The sequence below is a fragment of the Eptatretus burgeri genome, chromosome 12, assembly GCF_056783735.1.
Source record: "Eptatretus burgeri isolate ZD-2024b chromosome 12, Ebu_testis_v1, whole genome shotgun sequence".
Classification (NCBI taxonomy): Eukaryota; Metazoa; Chordata; class Myxini; order Myxiniformes; family Myxinidae; genus Eptatretus; species Eptatretus burgeri.
In genome coordinates, this window is record NC_140972.1 from 93,089,381 (window position 1) to 93,110,599 (window position 21,219).

The 21,219-nt window shown below is 43.6% G+C and overlaps 1 protein-coding gene across 2 annotated transcripts in view; it reads right to left on the reverse strand.

Annotated features, from left to right (window-relative positions):
- Nucleotides 1–21,219, reverse strand: part of LOC147016144 (tyrosine-protein kinase Tec-like) — a 72,874-nt gene that overhangs the window by 40,995 nt on the left and 10,660 nt on the right. Inside the window, exon 3 of one of the 2 annotated variants that reach the window (XM_085848888.1) lies at nucleotides 11,467–11,577. The exons of the other annotated variant lie outside the window; for it this stretch is intronic. Coding sequence (XP_085705014.1) covers nucleotides 11,467–11,577 — 111 coding nt within the window. The remainder of the gene's footprint in view (nucleotides 1–11,466; nucleotides 11,578–21,219) is intronic. 2 annotated transcript variants of the gene reach the window in all.

Genomic DNA, 21,219 nt, shown 5'->3' on the forward strand with positions numbered 1-21,219 from the left:
GCGTTTTGCGGAATGAAGGGTTTTACGGTGGCCGGAGTGCAAATCCTGCCACCAACCTCCTAATAAGAAGTGACCCAACTGCAGGAGGACGTCCGCAGACACAGTTGGGCACTAGATATGGATGGCCGTTGGCTCACAAGGAGCTCCTCCGCCCTTTGACAGGTTTTGTTTTTAATCCTGCTGGGTGTCCATATCCAAACACCCTCCTCACCAGAAAACCTGGTGGGGGAGACGGTTTAGTCGCCGACAACCCGACCATGGAACAGGTTAGTACAGGTTTACATGGTACCTGTAGCAGGTCACAGATCGAACCTGACCTGACAGAAGTTTGAAGTTTGAAGTCAATTAAACCATTTTTGATGAAGTTATGACCGTAAAATGATTTTGACCTTTCAAGGCCACGTAAGGTCAAAGGTCACGGTGTCAAATGAAAGCCAATAAAGGACTTGATATATGTCTTCCATAGTAAACACGCATATTCCTAACCTTTTTTGATTTATAATGGAAAATTTGTAATTTTGACCGATGACCAAGACCCCCAAAACTTCGGACCCTACCGATCTTCACAAATATTCATTTTTCACTATAGGAATGGGTCGGATTATAAGTGACAAATAGAATAAGGTTCACTATAAGCTTAGTTTGAAGTAAATCAGATCATTTTTGACGAAGTTATGAGCGAAAAACGATTTTGATCTTTTCGTGACCTTGACCTTGACCTTTGATCCAATTGGACCCAAAAGTTAATGGGGTCGTCCAAGGTTCATTGCCCACCTGTGGATTAAATTCGATAGTGTTTGCTGAAGCCGTTTTGCCGTAAAGTTGCTAACAGACAAACAAACAAGCCGGTAGGTGGACATGGGTAGTAGATCAAGTCGAATTTAGTCGTTTTTCAGCCGTTACTAGCCAACAAAAGCGTCCATAGCAACTGTTCTTTCTCACACATAACTAGGACATACCATGAACCTTCCATACCAGTTTCATGTATATCTGACTCATAGTCTCTGAGATATAACGAACTTAGTTTTTTATTGTTTTCGACCAGGGTTCATTCAAAGTCTATCTTCTCCGACAGTTTTCATAGGATCCGGCTGGAAATTTTTGACAATATGGCTGAATGTACTGCCCACAGTCACGTGTGGCCTGATTTTTGATTTTCGAAAAAATTAATTTTTGAGATTTTTTTGAAAATTTCAAAGTCCCGTTGCTAGGCAACGGATGGGTTCATAGCAACGGTTTTCATTTGCACACAACGAGGTCATGGTATGAACCTACCAACCAAGTTTCATCGAAATCTCCATTGTATTAATGGAGCACTGAACCGAACAGAGGGACAGACAGACAGACAGACAGACAAACAAACATATCGACGGAAAAAACTGATAATAAGGGTAGAACAAATTTCAAAATATTAAAAAAAAAAAAAAAAATTTCGACTGGATCGACTACCCCAACAAGCCGGTAGGCGGACATGGGTAGTTGACTACCCAATAGAACCTGACGCGATGGACCCGTTCGATGGGGAATGACCTGAGGATTAAGCACAAGAAAATTCATGATTCTAGCTTCAAGGGTTAATGCTGCAGATTGTTTTTTCGTTAAAATACCCCCACATTTAGAGGTTTTTTGGCCGTTGCTCGGCAACGGAGGAGTCCATAGCAACGGTTCTTTGTCACACTTAACTAGGACATACCATGAACCCACCATATCAGTTTCATGTATATCTGACTCATAGTCTCTGAGATATAACGAACTTCATTTTCTTATTGTTTTCGACCAGGGTTCATTCAAAGTCTATCTTCTCTGACAGTTTTCATAGGATCCGGCTGGAAATTTTTGACAATATGGCTGAATGTACTGCCCACAGTCGCTCGTGGCCCGATTTTTGATTTTCGAAAAAATAATTTTTTTTTATGATTTTTCAAAAATTTCAAAGTCCCGTTGCTTGGCAACGGATGGGTCCATAGCAATGGTTTTCATTTGCACACAACGAGGTCATGGTATGAACCTACCAACCAAGTTTCATTGAAATCGCCATTGTATTAACTGAAATCGCCATTTTAAATACTGATAATAAGGGTAGAGCAAACCTGAAAAAAAAAATTTGGGAATTATTATTTTTTCGACTTGATCGACTACCCAACAGACAGACAGACAAACACATCGACGCAAATACTGATAATAAGGATATAAAAAAATCTCACTTTTTTTTTTTTTCGACTAGATCGACTGCCCAACAAACAGACAAACAAACCGGACGATTACAATATCCCGCTCCCTCCCTCCGGAGGGTGGGATAACAAGTGAGGGGACAGAATCACCAATGCCTTTTCTCCATATTATTCATTTTATTTTGATCGACATCCAGCCACATTTTTGCATGTGCAAACAACTAATGTATTTTGAAACACTAGAAACACCCACTCCCTTCGGGAGCAGCCTGGGAGGGGGAGAGTTAGTGGGGATAGCTGGGGCAAATATATTTTGTGCCGAGGCTAATAATCCCCCCCTGCCTGCAGCAGGTAAACCACTTGCACTGTGGTACGTGTTCAGGGGGAAAATCGTGTCATCTCCCGCCCCCTCGCAGGGAAGGGGGAGAGGGGGTTGTGCCCATGACCTAACCCTGGGTAGTACCAACACGTATGCAAAATTTGGCCGAGATTGGGCCTCCGATTTACGCGCAAGATGGGAAACACTTCACAACATGCACGATGCTAAGATGGAGGGTTTCCGGGAACTGAGGTGGAGAGAAGGCAATCTGGTCTGCACCCGGGTGTTATCGCGAACACGTTTTCATGTTGTTCAGTGTGAAAAATTAATCGCAGCATTACTCACATGCTCGAGTCGCGTAATTTCAATAGCTCATGAACGTAGATTAAAAAAAGTAGGACCATTGGACCTGCAGCTTATCTGGGGCATGGCCTAATGTTGTTACCCAAATTTGGCAGCATTCTGACCGGTGGCTCTGGAGAAGATTTTTGAAGAAATTTACTAAGTCGGCCATTTTAACCTACTTAAAGTCATGTGACCAGAATGAACTTTGCAATCCTCATTGCCAGTCAGGAGAGGAAGGTTTCTGCTAAATTTCATGGATCGGCCAAGCGGTTTGGCCGGAGAAGTCAAAAGAGGAGACGGATGGACGGAAAAAGGGATGGTGCACGATGACGATACCTTTGCCTGAATTCCAATTCCAGATAAGGTAAAAATGGTATAAATGACAGGTACGCACTAATAACAGGCCCAAAGACCCCAAAAACGTGCAAACAAAACACGTGTACAAAGACAGCTTCCTGTATCCCCCACTCATCATTTTCTGCCTGTTTTTCGAGCTCTATCCTTTGCAAGATAATCATCATGCATGGTTTGATTCTGTCGGGTGCATGTACGACACTCTCTTTGTCTCTCACAGGCAGACGTTGGAATGGCACTGAAACAAAATATTTTCAAGAGAAATCAGTCTTATATATTGTCTGAATCAGTTGGATTTAGCTTTTCGCATCAAAGTGTGAAAGGAACCAAAAAACCCTACAGACAAACTGGATCTCATATCGAGGGAGGTTCTGGCAAGAATCAAAATAGTTTGGGGAAAAATATCTCTCAGCCTCTACATCTATATTCCCATTGCCTGAACAAATGACGAGACAGCTGAAATATTTATCCGTTTTATCAAGGGATATATGCACTTGGTAAGACGTGGTTACAGGTCACACATTATTCCATCAGGCTGACATCACACAAAATAATAATTCTGACATAACACATCCAGTGACCCAGGGGAGTATTGACGAAAGATTTGGTTATTTTATCATGAAATGTTGGTAAGTAAAAACAGATTGTTGTTAAGCTCATTATAAAATTACACTAACTGGACTGGATTAATTATGAGGTACCACCATGACAGAATCACGAAAATGCAAACAGGGCCGCCATATTTTTCATGCCAATTTGATTAGTTCTAGTCAACTGGCTTAGTGTGCCCTATATACTGTTACGGTTGAGGAAATTCGCAAACCACCATTCAGGTCCCGGAGGTGAGATATCTCTGTGAGTACATGTGTAGTTACCCCAACCCGTTGTTTAGAGAGAATAAATGTGATTCATTCGGGCTGCGACCCTTTGAGATAGTCGTTTTTCTGTTCTATCGTTATTTTGAACCAACCATGTCTCAACCGCCATCACACAAGAACCACCAACCGCAACGCCGCTTCACAACAACAATGACGCCAACAGCCACGACCTTTACCTTCACAACTCGCTCCCGCAAACATCGCATTACCGCCATTCCAAACGTCGCCATGGCCATAAACCACCACAATAAACCCTCCACCACCTTCACCTCTCCTCCCTCTACCGCCATTCCCACAACACTTGTGAGCACCGAGCGTCAGGCTGTCCTGGACTCGTACAAGGTGCGCGCTGAACCGCGAGTGCAAAGTGCGGCCTTTCCGAGAAGAATTCGGATCAGGAATGATACACGCCCACTTCTGATCCGTCCAATCAGCAAGCGTGGGGCGGTTTGGCCCCGCCTCCAGGCGCGTCGGTGTAGAATCGTGATATGCAAATTCTAGGATCAGGGGAGACTCACTCCCCTTTTTCTCCATCCAATGAGCGAGCGTGGCTCCACCCCCGAGCTCGTTCTGATCCAGAAATTTGCATATGGGTTCTCCTGCGGCCTATAAAGTGCTGAGCGCGGGTCGAGTCAAGTCGAGTCAGTTTGAGAAGAGTCAGTCTGGAGAGGTCGGAGAGCCGAGTGGAGCTCGCAGTCTGCCGGGGTTCGGAGTCTGTCGGGGAGCTGCAGAGAGAGGAAGCCTGGAGCGCGGTCAAGTCGGTTTGAGCGCAGAGTCGGCCTTGGAGGAGCGGGGAGTGAGTCGGGAGGCGAGGGCGTACAGGTGGTTTGCTGCAGTCGGCTGAGGAGAATTGGGGAAGAGACCGAATAGCTCGGGTCCGAGGCAAGGAAGACGGCGGTCGGCGACGAGTTCGCGGTGGAATCGCTCATCACGGAACCCAAGCAAGCCAGCAATCCTCTTTCCCCAGAGCATCAACAATTCCCCCCTCCCCCCCCCCCCGCGCTGAGATAGTGCGAAAAGGGGGGGCCCCGTTCCCACCCCACTCCAAGCAGTGCCAACGAAACCCGCGAAGGAGCGCGGAGTCGGGGCGCCGCCGCGCCACCACATTGGCGGCTCATCACAAAGACACGGGTAGGATCCACCCGGTCTCGCGGACCTGACCGCTCTTTCAGGTCCCGCGCAAATATTGGCCCACAGGCCCCGTCTGCCCCCTTGTCTTTGAAGGTGGCCCTTTTCTTTTGCTTTTGAGTAAATGTGTTGTTGGCGCCGTCTGTAAAGTAAAACTGTTTAAGTGTTGCCGTGTGCTCGCGTAGTCGGTAGTAGATCTGCATTGTTGTGTTTCTTTTGTAGCATTTGCTGTAGGTGCATAATTGTTGTTATTGTATATGTGTGTTCTCCGTGTGCCACGGTATAAATGTGCCTTATGTTGAACTGTTTTTCCCGTTTCACTTCGTCTTTTCTTTAATTGAATCTCCATCTTGCTTCACGTAAAGGGTTGGTAGCGGGCTTAATACGCCCGATAATTAATCGGAACCGTCGAGGCCGACGATAACACCGCTCGGTTATCCCGATAGTACGGAACGGGTCGCTTAAGTGGCCTGTATCCGGAGTCGACCTGCGGCGAGGTGCGATCGCCCGGTCTACCCTCCGCGTGGGTACTTAGGTAGGTCGAATTTGGCGAACAACCCTATCCCACGCGGGGGGCCGATTGGCACGATCGTGGTGAGGCCGAAAGGCCCACCCGTGACTGGCTCCCGGCGTTAGTCCGAGAGGGTCATGACAGAATTGTCCATCCGGTGGGCGACGTGCCGCGATTCGAGTTATGTGGCCGTTCGCACGCCGGCGGGCGCGAATTCGCAACAATACTTAAAAAAAAAACAATGGAAGAATGAAGAATGAATGTCTGTCTCGAAGGTTAAAAAAAAAAAAACATACCATTCATTCTCATTGTCTCTATCTCTCTGTCTATGTGTCTGTCTGTCAACGCTGCAGTATCAATGCTGCAACGGCCCTTGCCGGGAAACCCCAGCCAGTCTTCCATGCAGGTTCATACTTGACAGGTAACAGTATCAATGTTGCACAAGACGTCGTGCAAGAGTTACAACGTTTGTGGAAGGAACGTTGGTGGAAGCGGCAAGGAACGGCTGCAAGACCCTGCCTTGGCAAGTCAGAGTGCTTGTAGACAGCGGGTGGGTAGTGGATCGTGATGGGGGAATGGAATGGTTGTTGGTTGTAAAAATTTAATAACTTAACTAAAAAAGAAATCGCAGCGCACGCCTTTGATTCTCCCACTAGACAAAAGGAAGGGGATCTGACTACACACATACTTAACGACATAACTGACTTTTGGGACATCTGTATGTTGAATGCAAATGGTTTCCAGATCCGTAACAATATATTAAAGGGGGAATGCATGCCTTAAATAAATAAGAATTGAGTGGAAATTTTTAAAAGTTACTTTACTCACCCACATCTGTTGCTTCACTCATCCTCATCCTCCCATTATGTTCATCATTCGTTCTTTCTTTTAATGTGATCTTTCGTTATTTTGCTTTCCTCACTCCGGAGATTCCCTGTGGCGAACCCAGGTTCAGCCGCCTTCGCGTCGATCCCGACGGTTAGTTATTTTTGTTGCACTCAATGAAACCAGCTCAATGAAGCTGGTTAATATTGTTACATTCCTAAATATTTTCTTCACTCAATATAATTCTTCAAACAGTAGAACAAGATAAGTTTAATGCTTTGGAAATTTCACATTTTCTTGTGTATCTATGGAGAAGGAAGGAACATAACCTTGCTTGCTTAAAATAAATAGGTATACGGCTTCGTTATGAGACTCGTTATTTCTTTAAATTATCAGATTTCACTTCAGATTTCGACACTTATTTAGGCCGGATGATATCCGATCCTCAAAACCGAAATCATATTTCAATGATCTACTTTAATCAATCCATGAGAGTAGATCGTGGTAAATCGTATCATGCAATGCATGAAATCGCTCCAAGCTCCGAATATAAAAACTATAGTACTTAAACAGCGATTTGTAGTTTTGCAGATCAGACATTTGATGACATCAGTGAGGAAAGTGAGAAAAAAACCATTTTGAGCACTATATCATTAATAAACCATTGTGCCTGTTCCAACTCAAGGCGTTGTTGAACAGGCCAAACAAAATGGCGAAAGAAGACCCTGGAGAGGTGAAACAGAGGATGCACCTGCAGACCGCCATCGAGAGGGAGGTGTCGGAGGATGCGTCTGATAAAGGACATAATCAAATAAGACCGTTAATTATCTTTAAAAGGGGTGTTTTAATTAACCCAAACACCAAATTTTCTTTCATGCACTTCCTTTAAGTTCCCTTAGAATGCATGCAAATTTGGGGCCGCTGGGTTTCATGGTTTTGGATTTATGGAGGAGATGGACAGACTGATGGATGGGACACACACTGACATTTATTATTATAGATGTACACACTGTACATACACTCCAGGGCAAAAAAACAACAATGAGCCAAGCTGGTTTCTTCAAATTTGGAGCCATGGATGTGCAGTGCATATTCAAATTTAAATTGATTACTCATATTACAGTAGCTAACAGCCCTTTGCATGGTTTACAGCAATTTTTATGAAAAAATTCTTGTTTGAAGAAGTTTTGTTAAAAAAAAAATTACTAAAAGTAAAAAAAAAATTGTTAAAAAAAAAGTTTTAAATTTTTTTGTTAAAAATTGCAAAATATATATATATATATATATATATATATATATATATATATATATATATATATATATATATATATATATTTAAATTACGAAATTTCTGTATTTTCACCTTTCATCTTCCAATGCCAATATCTCAGGTAAGACAAAATACTGGAGATCAAAATTTTACAAACAAATGGGGAAGATAACTGTTCTGAGTTGTGCTGTGTCACAAAAAAAAAAAAAATTCAAAAAATATTTTACTGTGAGGAGGACTGTATACTTTTAAAGATCTGAAATTAATTTTTAGGGTGTTGCTATATTTTTTGACTGTTCACTGCAGATGCCTAAATTTCTCTAATTTATGAGGTTTATTTCTAAATTTATTTCTCATGCTAATGGAGATATCAAAAATCGAATTGCTCATCTTTGTCAAATGGGCAAGAGATATTCTGAAATCCACAAGCTCCTGAAGAAGGAGAAAATCCATATTTCTCTGCCTATCAAAAAGAGAATAGGTCTCCACTTCCAGAAAACTGGTTCGACTGCAAGGAAGATGGGATCTGGCAGGCCTAAGGCCACTACAAGTAAAGATGACAGGCGACTGAAATTATTAGTTCTCCAGGAAAGAAATAAAAGCCTGTGAAAACTGTCAGCGGAGTTCAGAACTGCTGAAAACAAGACTGTTTCCAGGACTATCACAAGAAGGTTGACTGATGCTGCTTTTGCCTCAAGAAGATGTGCAAAGAAGCCTCTATTATCCAAGAAAAACATTCGGGACAGATTTCACTTTTTGGCTGAATATGGGAACTGTGATTCATACTGGTTTCAGAGAGTTCTGTGGAGTGATGAATTGAGCAGTGATTCCCCAGAATGTTGCTTTCACAGATCTGGTGAGAGATTCAACCCTGAATGCATTTCAACGACTGTGAAGCATGGAGGAGGTGGAATCATGGTCTGGGGTTCATTTTCATCTGCTGGTGTTGGTGAGTAGATAAGGTGTGAACAGTCGATTACTGCCAATGATTCCTAGAAAATAGAGAAAGGATTTCTGTACTTAACAGCCTCCAAAAGTTACTTCCTGGAGAGAAAAGTAAATAAGATATTTTTCAACAAAAAGTGGTTGGAGAAAAAGTCCCTGAAACCTATGTTCTAGCCTGGTCAGAGTCCCAATTTGAACCCCATAGAGAATCTTTGGGCCAGTATTCAGGACAAACTTATTGGAAGGAAACTTGCAAATTCTGATCAACATTGGGAAGCTGTCAAACATGAATGGGACAATATTGACATTTCTCGGTGAAAGAAACTTTCTGTGAATTTGACCAAAAGACTGGATTATTTAAAGAAAGCTAAGGGACAAGCTATTCCATACTGATTTGTACAGTTATTTCTGCATGTTCTGGTGTTTTTTCAATATACAGTAAAATAGTTATGACAAAAAATGTTTAAAAAATTGACTTGGCTCATTTTCACCCCCAACCCCAGGGTGTGTGTGTGTAGATATATATTTATTTATGTATACACACACACACAATCACTTCTGATTAAAGCAATTTGATGCTAAAGCACGTTCACTGTGCTCGAGAAAGCCATGGATCTATGGAAAACCACACTACATACACCCCCAACAATTGCAAAAAAGACAAAGTAAAAATACAAGATGAAATACCAACAGATATATAGTGACAACTGGGAGAAAGACAAAAGAGCAGGGAAAAAAAATATATATATATATATATATATATCTATATATTTGGACAGATTGGAGATAGACAAAGAAGGATCACTGGAAAGGCTAAGAAGAGATCAGCTCAATTGGGATGGAGAACAAATCATTATAAATGCCCAAGACCAAGGACACCACACAAATGGCTTTAAAAATGGCAGGACATAGCCAATCGGACAAGTGTAGAATTTGCAAGGTAGAAACAAAAAGTACGAGTCACCTCCTATCGGGATGTAAAAAAAAAACTCATGTCATGACAGCAGTACACACAAAGCCACAACAAGGTATGTTGAGTAATCCACTCGCACATCTGCAGAACTTTAAATATCCCAGTTCCACAAAACTCAGGGAAACACGAACATAAAGCAATAATTGAAAGCAGGGACATAATGCACACTACGACCTGATGATCCCATCCAGCATAAACATAGAAAGCAAAGCACTGCAACCAGACAATGTACTCAGAAACAAAAAGGAAAAGAAGGCATTGCTCATTGAGGTTTCAGTACCCAATGATTTTAGTATAAATAATGCAGAAATCAAGAACATGACCAATTATCAAGACCTCAAGAATGAAGTGTAAAGATCCTATCGCTGAAGAACGCCAAAATTGTACCAGTGATAATTTGGAGCAATGGGAATGATAAATAAGAACCTCACAAAGATCCTACAAACCATCCTTGGGAACATTACCACAAATGAACTACAGCTGGAGGCTGGCCGGGACTCGGTGACGATCATGAAAAGAGCCCTCAGAACAAAACTCTGAGAACAACACAACTTCACATCTGAGCCAAAGAATTATGATCCTTCACCGAAATGAAGGTGGATACTTTGAGTCCTGGGGGGGACTCCATTCCACCTTCTGAAATCCTAATTATGGAGCCAACAATCAATGACACATCTAGAAGCTGGAAGTGCCTTAAACTTTAGCGTCAAAGAAAAAACGTCTAAGACGTTCGGATTCCGAGTCAATTCTCTTCATTCAAACCGCCACTGTCCAACCAACGAGATCCTTCTTCCCGCTCATCCAGGACCATAGATTCTCCTCTAAACCAGAGCTCAAGCATATTTACACATTATAAAAACAAAGGCAAAATGATGCCTCTACAAACCTTCCAAAGCCTGGTGTTGGCTTTGTGGTTAGGGTGGTGGGCTTGGGATCCTAGGGTCCTGAGTTTGAGCCTTTTCAGCCACTGAATTAACACCAGGCAGGGTTGACTCAGCCTGTCATCCTTCCAAGGTCAGCGAAATGAGCACCAGTATACTGGTATAGGGGCACAGCATCAGTGGTGCCCCCATATTCGGTAGCAGTGGCAATGCATCGTTGATCTTAGCCAGTTGAAAGCATGAAATCATGCCACCACCACAAGTGGAAGTATTAAAAAATATATAAATATATATATATATATATATATATATATATATATATATATATATATATATATATATCCCTCCGACATGAATGACAGCGGTGTCTCATCAGTGTTGGCACCCATGCAAGCAATGTAATTTCAATATGGAAAGAGTGGTATTTGTCTCAGAAATGGCATTGGTTTTGAGCAGGTTACCAGCCAACCCCAGCCATATGCACCCCCCCCCCTGCCTCATCAAAAATCCTGCTTACAGGCCTGCAATCACATACAGGTAGCTCCGCTCACCCTTATTGACAAGCAGTGATGTGGACATCGCACGCAGGGGCACACCATTTTTTTCACAAGACTCTCCTTCACAAATCGAATCATTTATTAAACATTAATGGACATTCCTTTAGCATTTAAACTCCCATGACATTATATTAACACTTAAACTCACTTGTCAACTCAATAGTGGCACGCACACACACACACACACACACACACACACACACACACACACACACACACACACACACACACACACACACACACACACACACACACACACACACACACACACACACACACACACACACACACACACACACACTCACTCACCTGGAAGGCATACCACCCTGCAATCGGACTCGAGGCCTCTGGGTAGTTTTTTACAAAAGCGATGGCCTTGATCTTGCAGAGATCGATACAACCCTTCTTTCCACCCCGGCGCTGGTGATAACACAACATAATAAAAGAAAGAAAGTAGAGTAGTTGGAGGAACACTGGATCAACAAAGTAATGGCAGCATTTTATCATCTTGGATGGCATGTTGGTCTGAGTACATGTTTCTATAGCGATAACAAACACTGGGTACCAGTTCGGAGTCCTGATTCATTTGTAAATGTTCCTCTCGTTATAAAGCCCAGTGTGTGTTTGTGTGTATTTATGGAAAGATCCTTCATGGGTTTATGTAAGATATATATCTACAGTTTCATTTGAAAAGATATTCAACAAAAAGATCGATAAGATGGAATCTTAATATAATGGAGCTAATGTGTATGTGTGTATGTATGTATGTATGTATGTATGTATGTATGTATGTATGTATGTATATATATATATATATATATATATATATATATATATATATATATATATATATATATATATATATATTGTAGCGGGCCGGGGTCCGGTGGCGAGAACGACCACTTGGTGGGGGAGGTTACGTCGTCTCCCACCAGACTCCCCAGAATTGTAGGCCGTCGCTCCAGATAATTCCGTGAGCCGGCGGGTCGCTGAACCAACCGTGGAACGCCAATATCTAGACCGTGTGGCGTAGGGTCTTTTTGTCTGGAACCAATTTACCTAAGTTACCACGCGGTCTCGGCGACCGGGGATCCACGCCCTTGGCACGTCTTACCCGAACTGGATCACTCTACTGACTACCAGCTGCCAATTACCTTTCCGGCTCGGATGCAGTCAAGCGGCCCTGCCAAGAACGTACCGGCTGGGATGAACCGATTTATCAGGTATAAAGACCCGGCTAAAACTCAGACCGAACCATGCTGGACCAATGAAAGAAAGGACGGAAACGAACTGGGAACATTTCTCATAATGGTTTATTTACAACAAGAAGGACACAGAGCAAGCTTATCGCGGATATACACAGCAAGATTTACAATGATGGAATAAACACTTAAACAGTTCTACTTGGAGACGGCACCACACACGGACAGACACACAGACGAAAATAAAACCCAGGTGTTTTATTGGACCCTCGCAGCCATGGAGAGAGACGAGCTGAGGGTCACAGTTCATTTGGGTACCTGCACGTTGGAGGGACGAGGTGCTCCGCGGTGCGGCACCTGTCAATAGCCATGCAGCTCGGCCCACGGTCACACGAGTGGGGCTCGTGCCCGCGAAGGAACTCGAGTCGAGTAGTCGGAGTCCCAGGGCGGGAATCAGGGTCGCGGACAAGACCCAGCAAAACTCCATCGAATGCCCCACACAGAACTGTAACGGATGCGCCAATGAATCCAGAGCTGACTTTCCCCACGCAGAACTCCCTGAACTGAGGTTTTTGTCGTCGGTTATAGACCTCCCTGAATGGGGCGGGGGCTCTGTGGAACAGACGTCACTGTCCGCCCTGATTGTACAGGTTCTTCATTGGGTCCGCCCTTTCTGGGCGGGGCCTCGGCCAAACCGGGAGGCCCGCCCCCTTTCCATGTGTGTCGACTCATCAAGGGGAAGATCCAACGTTGAAAAGGAACGTTTGTAGAAGCGCAAAGGAACGGCGGACTGGACGTTTTTGCCCCGTATGTGGGTGGCCAGCGAGGCGAGGGTTGCAAGTGCTGGAAGGTACCGTGGTTAGTTGTTGGATGGAAAAGAGTTATTTAACCCAACTAAAAAAACATCGCAACGCACACCTTTGATTCTCCCACAAGACAAAAGGAAGGGACCTGTCTTCACATGTACTTAATGGAATAACTGACTTTTGGGACATCTGTATGTTTGAATGCATATGGTTTCCAGATCTATAACAATATATAATATAATATATATGTATATGTATACATATATGCATATATACAGTACATATATACATATACATATATATATTAGCCTGATGTTGGCGTAGTGCTTAGGGTAGCGTCTTGGGATCCAAAAAGGTCCTGAGTTCAAGCCCTGTTGGCTGCTTGAATTAATACACACCAGGAGGTTGACTCAGCCTGTCATCCTTCCGAGGTCGGCAAAGTGAGTACCATTGTACTGGGCCAGGTGTATGCCCCGGTTATAATAGGTGTACCATATCCCTGTGTCGTAAGAGGTGACCAGGGTTACGTCAAGAAGGGCATCCGGCGTAAAACCTGTGCCAAATCATTATGCAGATCATAACGGATGATCCGCTGTGGCGACCCCGAACGGGAGCAGCCAAAAGAAGAAGAAGAAGATATGCATATATATATATATATATATATATATATATATATATATATATATATATATATATATATATATATATATATATATATATATGTGCAGCATGTACATACAGATGTGACAAAAACTTCAAAATTGATCGCTTAGCATTTTGCATCATAAAAACTCTACAGTGTGGTCCAGCAAAGCCAAATATTGTTAGATTATGTCCCAAAAATAATGTTCAGGTGTACCATATCACTTTATGGAAAATTATATTTTTGTTTCATTTTATATCACAAAAACATACACAGAGTGGTCCAGAAAGACCAAATCACAAAAACAGACACAGAGTGGTCCAACAAGACCAAATAGGGTTACTGTTTATCCGAAAAACATTTTCAGGTGTATAGTGTGCTTCCCAGAAAAAAGTATCACTTTGTGGAAGATCACCAATTCAAATTGCCCAACGAAGGTTCGCCAAGATGGGCTGATGCTTGTGAGCGTAAATACCCGCATAAAGGGATGATAAATTAGGGTTTTTAAAAGATGGACTGATGAGCAGAATTTTACAAATGGAGAAGAACAAGGTAGAGCCACTTGGGAATCAATTAAGGCAAAGCAAGATTTACAGAGAGGGTATAAAGAGGAACAATTTACATAAAGCTCGAGATACACAAAAAGGCTTTTTGGTTTTTGGTGGGAAAATGTTTTTTAGATTTCCCTCGTCAAAGTTTCCAAACTGCTGCCAAACTTTCCATCCTCAAAATGTGGTTCCAGAATACTGCTGATGTCGAAGGTACGGTGAGCGGGTTTACAAAGGAACAAGAACAAGCCTTTGTGGGCACTTATGACAAACCTGTGGATATAACCATATTCTACCAAAAATCATGTCACCCTTATCTACCTGTGGCCATTACCCAAACGTGTGTCTGATTTGCAAAATCATGATTACCAACACATCGAGCATAAAAATAATCTGTTTAACATCAGAGACCGAGCTAAAATATATTTTAGAGTGGAGCTTCTGATTTTTGTTTTCTCAATATCTTCAGACTCGTTCCAAAAGCATCATCTCAACACGCCATGGAGACTGGTGTTCGCTTAATGGTTAGGGTGGTGGCTTGGGATGTTAGGATCCTGAGTTCGAGCAACATTGACCACTGAATTAACACCAGGTGAGGTTGACTCAGCCTGTCATCCTTCTGAGGTTGGCAAAATGAGCACCAGTGTACTGGTATAGGGGCACAGCATCAGCTGCATAGCCGCGCCCCAACAAAATGATAGCTACCCGGCAGTCAAGCTGCCATGCTCAAGAAGAAGAACATGCCATAAACATCAAAAATAGACAAATAAATAAATAAAACGAGACACAATTCCAATATTTGACAAAATTAACAATTGACATTTCAAAAACTAAGAATTGCAATATGTGGCCTGTATCGAACTGTATATCCTTTGATAAAAAATGCATCATTAAACAGTAAGTGCAATTACATTGTTATTCCCCTGTAGTTTCTGTGGGGGCAGCCATCTTTTACCTTTGTTGGTCCATGATTGGAGGGGCTGACAGGATAGCCTCGAGGTTTGCACACTTGCCTGCCCTCTCGAGGTTGGGTTCAAATCTCGGCCCAGCTATAAACTGCCACCCTGGTGTTTCGAAGGAAGGGCGAGGCATTAATGCGCGTGCCGTCTCTAGGATGGACGTTAAACTGGGTTTCCCATCTGCCAGCAATAGTTGTTTGACGTGAAATATCCCACGATGTCCTCCACAAAGCGTGGGCAAGCTGTCGCCAACTCCGTGAACAAATTCCAAACTCCTGATACAACCTGCAGGGGGTATTGCAGCAGCGACACAGCCGGGGGGAGGGGGGGGAGTTGGAAACTGAAAGAACGAGTGCAGTTTTGGAAGGGCGAGTAATACCCGTTTCACGGTAGAAAATCTCGGAGGTAAAATCGGATTCTACCCCATCGCTACCCCCACAAATTTGGAGCTCTCACACTACACCGTCGTTCCCCGAGGGAAGGAATTTTTGTGGGCCGATACCCTCGGGGTATTTTAACCCTGCTCACGACCAGGGTCATCTCAGCTCACACTGTACCCCGGTGGTAATGGATGTGGTGTGAAACGAGCATGGTCTATTTAATTGTGGGGTTAAAGTGTGTGGTCGAAGGTCGAAAGTATTGTTTCCTGGCGCATCATTTTCCATGCCATTGTTGTGTATCCGTGTAACGAGTGCATTCACTAAGCTTCCTCCCGTTATACAACGCAAGAGGTCGAACTCAAACGGCGCTCAAAATCTTTTCAATCTTCGAAAATGTCGACAGCATGACCGGCTCTGATTGGATCATGTACTCTTCGTTGCAACATCTTAAAAAAAAGACGAGAGAAAAACGGTTAGCATAGCTTCGGGAACGGGCGCCATTTTCTATGTTGTGACAGCACTGCGGACGCGGCCACTGTAAAGCAAAGCATTGTGGCTCCAACTTGATTCACAGGATGGTAATTATGAGGGTATCGTCGGAAAAGACATCAAAATAGTTATGGGAAGCTTATCTCAGGTTAGGAAAACTAATGTGAACGGGACAGAGGGGTTCAAAACATTTCCCCCAGGGTAACTTTTTTTTTTATTGTTGTCAACCTATGGGTAAGCATACCCCCTGGGGTAAGCAGTGAGTTCTGTGAAATTGATACAAGGATCAGAAGGCTGGAGGAGCAGAGATCTTTACTCTTGCTGTAACTTAAATCAAGACACAAACTGGGAAGACTCACAAAACATACTTTTCACCACTAAAAGACGATTATTGATATATAGTAAGGTGTATTTTACCTGCATGCGCATTTTACAGTGGCTACTTTGACATGCTTCTCACTTGATGCATGTGATCAAGGCCTTGTAGAAGGTTTTTGGAATAAATTTTAAATGATGCCTGATGTTGGCTTCATGGTTGGGGTGGTGGGCTTTGGATCCTAAGATCCTGAGTTCAAATCCCACTCTTCTGTTGAATTAATACCAGGTGGGGTCAACTCTGCCTGTCATCCTTCTGAGGTTGGCAAAATGAGTGTCAGCTTGCTGGTATACTGTATCGGAGTGGCGACCTGTCCAGGATTGTACCCAAAAGCCAAGGAGACTGCTTTAGCAGCACCAACACTCTGCACAGAGTATGGTCCTGATGGATGAATTTTAAACTACAGCAAAGTTGATGGCATGCCATTGCAAATCGCCATGCTTACCCCCTCAACAAAGCAAAGTTGAAAGAGGGTAAAAAGTTTCACCAGGAATGACACGATATCAAATTTTGAGTTTAAAGAATCTTAGTTTGACCCCTGTGACCTGAAGTCCCCAACCCTGAGGCATGAACCGAAGGTCAAATCCAAAAATTGTTAAATATTTCATTTGTCCCCCAATGTTGATTACATATACAAATATACCATCAGAGATGGGGAATCCCCCATCATTGAAAAATAATTGAAATCAGATAAGCGTTTTTCCATTTATTACAAAAAAACATTTTTTTCAAGATGGCCGCCCCAGTCGGCCATCTTGGATCCGGCCACGCCCAAAATCAATCGGGTTCTTCCTTTTCATGTGGTACATGTGTGACCCAAATTTCAAATCGATATGGCGAACAGTTTATGAGTTATCGCATTCACAGCTATAAATGTTGACGCCCAGCCGGACGGACGGACAGATGACCGCCCCAGTCAGCCATCTTGGATCCGGCCACCCCCAAAATCAATAGGGTTCTTCCTTTTCAGATGGTACATGTGTGACCCAAATTTCAAATCGATATGGCGAACAGTTTATGAGTTATCGCACTCAGAGCTATAAATGTTGACGCCCAGCCAGCCGGAAGGACCGACGACCCGGGTGACAACAATATCCCCCTTCTGCCACACGGCGGGGGATAAAAATTAATTTTTAAAAATGTTTTAAAATGTGCTCGTCATTGCATTTTTTGGTATTTGACCTTTTGACCCCACCCCAGAGCCCTGGGGGGGGGGGCGGAGCCAAAAATGTACCTGCTCTCGCACCTTCTTGCCATGTCGTGATCAACTACCAAGTTGGTGTATTTCTGTAAAACCGTTTCAGAGATGGTGTGGCAGACGGACGGACAGACAGACAGACAGACAGACAGACAGAAAGACTGACGGTGTCAATTCCAATATCACGCTGTTGTGTTTTTTTAAGTGTGTGGATAACTATCAGTTCCCTTACAAGGAAGGTCAATACAGGAGTTGGCTCTTCGGCCTATCAAACCGACACAATGGTTGCCAACCTATGGTTGTTTGTCTATGTTCTATCCTTTTTAAAATATTGAACATCGAGCAATGAAGCAGCCCAGACTATTTTTTAAACTCTTGTGTTCAAATCGATTAAAATGACTCAACCAGGGTTCAAATCGCTGACCTCCAAGACTCAGAGCAGACACATCAATGAAATCGAAATCGAGAACATTTTAATGACTCGGTTTCAGAAGATTGTCATCGAGGAAAGGGAGTTAACGAAGTTTCAGTGACGTATTAAAATCAGCCGTCACAGAGTGGGCACCTCCATCAGGATGATTGCTGCCGTCCGAAGCCATCCCAAATCAACCGTGTGGAACATCATAATGAAGCAAAACAGTCGAGGCAACATTAACAATAACCAAAGATCAGAAATCACCCCAAAAAGGAAGAACTGCGACTGATTGTAACATAACACAAACATGACTCTGCTGTCCATGATATAACAGAATTGGTTAGGGAATTCATTGAATACCATGTAAGATCAGCTGCACACAAGACTTTCATTCGTGCACCAACATACTGTTTTTTACTGCCTCTCCTCTGCTTCAGCTCCCTATGCTCTCTGAGCCCTCCAACCTCCCGAGCAATTCCAGAATACATGCCTTCTACCAGTAACACCCTGTTAGATAAACTCCAAAAATAAACTCTAATTGGCTCTTCGCTTCACCCATCTGTGGAACCACCTTCCAGAAGCTGTTTTACTCCACTCTTCTCTCCGAGGCTTCAAATATCTTGCTGCACCACCATCTCATGTCATCCCCATTAATCATGCCCCCATTAGCCCTTCCTAATGCAACTGTAATTTTACTTGCAGGTTATAGTGTTTTCTTACCTCCTCTCTCTCCTCTGTTAATTCCTTTGCTTATTGTGTCCAAGAGCGGCCCTACTGCCCTCCCGTCAGTTCATACCCTCCATCAATTGACTCTTCCATGAGCCTTGATCTTGTAAAGAAAGAAAAAAAAATCACAACACCACATTGGGTGTCATGAATGGGTACCTTGTGAAATAGAAGTGTGGAAATGGGTTCCGTGGAGCATGGATACACATTATTCAAGTCTGATGGCAGTGTCTGTCGAATGAGTCACCAATTATGGGCACGATAATACTCACAAACTTTCATAGAACTAAAGGAAGTGCTGTGAGTAATGGTGGTGAATCCCACCTCCATCTAACCAAATTGTTGAACTTTACTTTTCAATGAAAAAAAAGGACTCGATCGAGTGCAATCCACTCTTGGAATCCTGAGGTGTCAATTGTGCAACGGCTATGTGCACACGACAAATCCATTCATGGTGTCAAACCCCTCCATGTCAGTACCATCCTCTCCTCCTGCTCCCTCCTTGTCTTTCTCCCTCTCAACTCTCCCAACCCCACTCCTCTCCCCCCTTCCCCCAGCTACACCCATGCCCCTCCCAGATTCACCTCCTCCCCACAACTCCCCAGCTTCCACCAACCACACACCCTCTTCTTGTTCATTTCCACATCCCTATGTCCGAACAATAGCTCCTCTCCACCTGTCCCAAACAATATGAACCTCAAACATCCAAGGCCCCCATTCCAACCTGAGCGATCTCTCAATCCAGGAAACTACCGATAAACCGAACATCATCTGCTGAACTGAATCCTTCCTCCCACAGGACGTCTCTTACTCCTAGTTAGTGTCTCTCCCTGGCCATTGTCTCCTCTGGTGTGAAAGACCTGAGCCTGATCTTGGTGGCGGAGTTGCGCTTTTCATCAAAAAGTCCATTTTTCACTGCTCTTCGACTGATCTTATACCTCCCAACCCCCAGGAGTACCTCTGGCTGCGACTTCCCCTCTACTCCCACCTCATATTTGTCTGTGTGTTGCACCATCCTCCCAACAGTGACGACTCCATCTACATCTCTCTTTCAGACCACATGGACCAACTTTTAACCACTCATCCCAACTTTCTCTTCCTCATATGTGGTGATTTCAATTGTCACCATGCCAAATGGCTGGGTGTTGCTACCTCTCTCACCAGCCATGGCACTTCTTCAAAGGACTTCTGTGACTCCATGGGAACTGACTCAATCCGTGAATTTTTCCCACTTGGATTTCTCCAAATGGAAAATCTTCCCTCCTGAATTTGGTGATGACCAACTTCCCCACCAATGTAGCTTGCTCGTCCTCTGCCCCAATTGGCTCTTCTGATCATATGCCATTGAAGATCAACATTTCTCTGGCGCTTCTCAGAGAACAGCTTCTTCACTGGCGAGTCTGGCAGTTCACTCAGGCAAACTGGCAAGGACTACAAGCAGCCATCAAACTTCAGGACTGGTCTCCGAAATCCACTGCCGCTAATATTAATTCAGCCTGGGGATTCTTCCACAGAAACCTGCTCTCCCTTATGCACACAGATTCAGTCCATCCTGTCTTCAGTTATTCTACCCATCTTCCCGCTCTTGGCACTCTGAATCATGTGATGAGGTGCTTAAAAACAACTTACACTCTCCTGGAAGACAAATCTGACAGAAGGCAACCTCAGATCATTCCACAAAGTCCACCACAAGTGTATGTCCACTGTCAGGAGAGCAAGAAAACAACATCTGTTCAATCTCAAGAATGAAATTTCAAACTTGTCTTCCTCCTCTAAAATCTGGTGGCACCTTGTCAAATCTCTCTGGAGTATGCTCCCCTTCCATCTCTTCCCTCACTTCAAATGGCACCTCAACCGACTCCTCTCATGAGAAGGCCGAATGCCTCAATTCTGTGTTTGCTTGAAAATCTTGTGTCCCTAATCCCTCCTTCTCTGTACCCACCATTCCCAGTCATAGCCAACTGCTCCTGAATTGTCTTTTGCACTGGAAAAGGTGGAAAATCTTACGGCAACCCTCGACTCTGACTCTGCAACTGGACCGGATGCATCAGCTCACGTGTCCTAAAAACCTGCTCTGCTGCTCTTGCACTTCCTCTCTCTGCCATTTTCACCCTGTCATTTACCATAGGTAATCTTCCATCTCCTTGGAAATCTGCCAACATCACAGCAATAAATAAAAAGATGCAAAAACAGGTACCTTTAACTACAGACCAATTAGGCTACTTCCAATCATCAGCAACGTCATGGAATCCATCCTCGCAGTTGATGTAAAATCATTCCTTTTCTCCAACAGCCTCATGTCAGATCATCAAGTTGGATT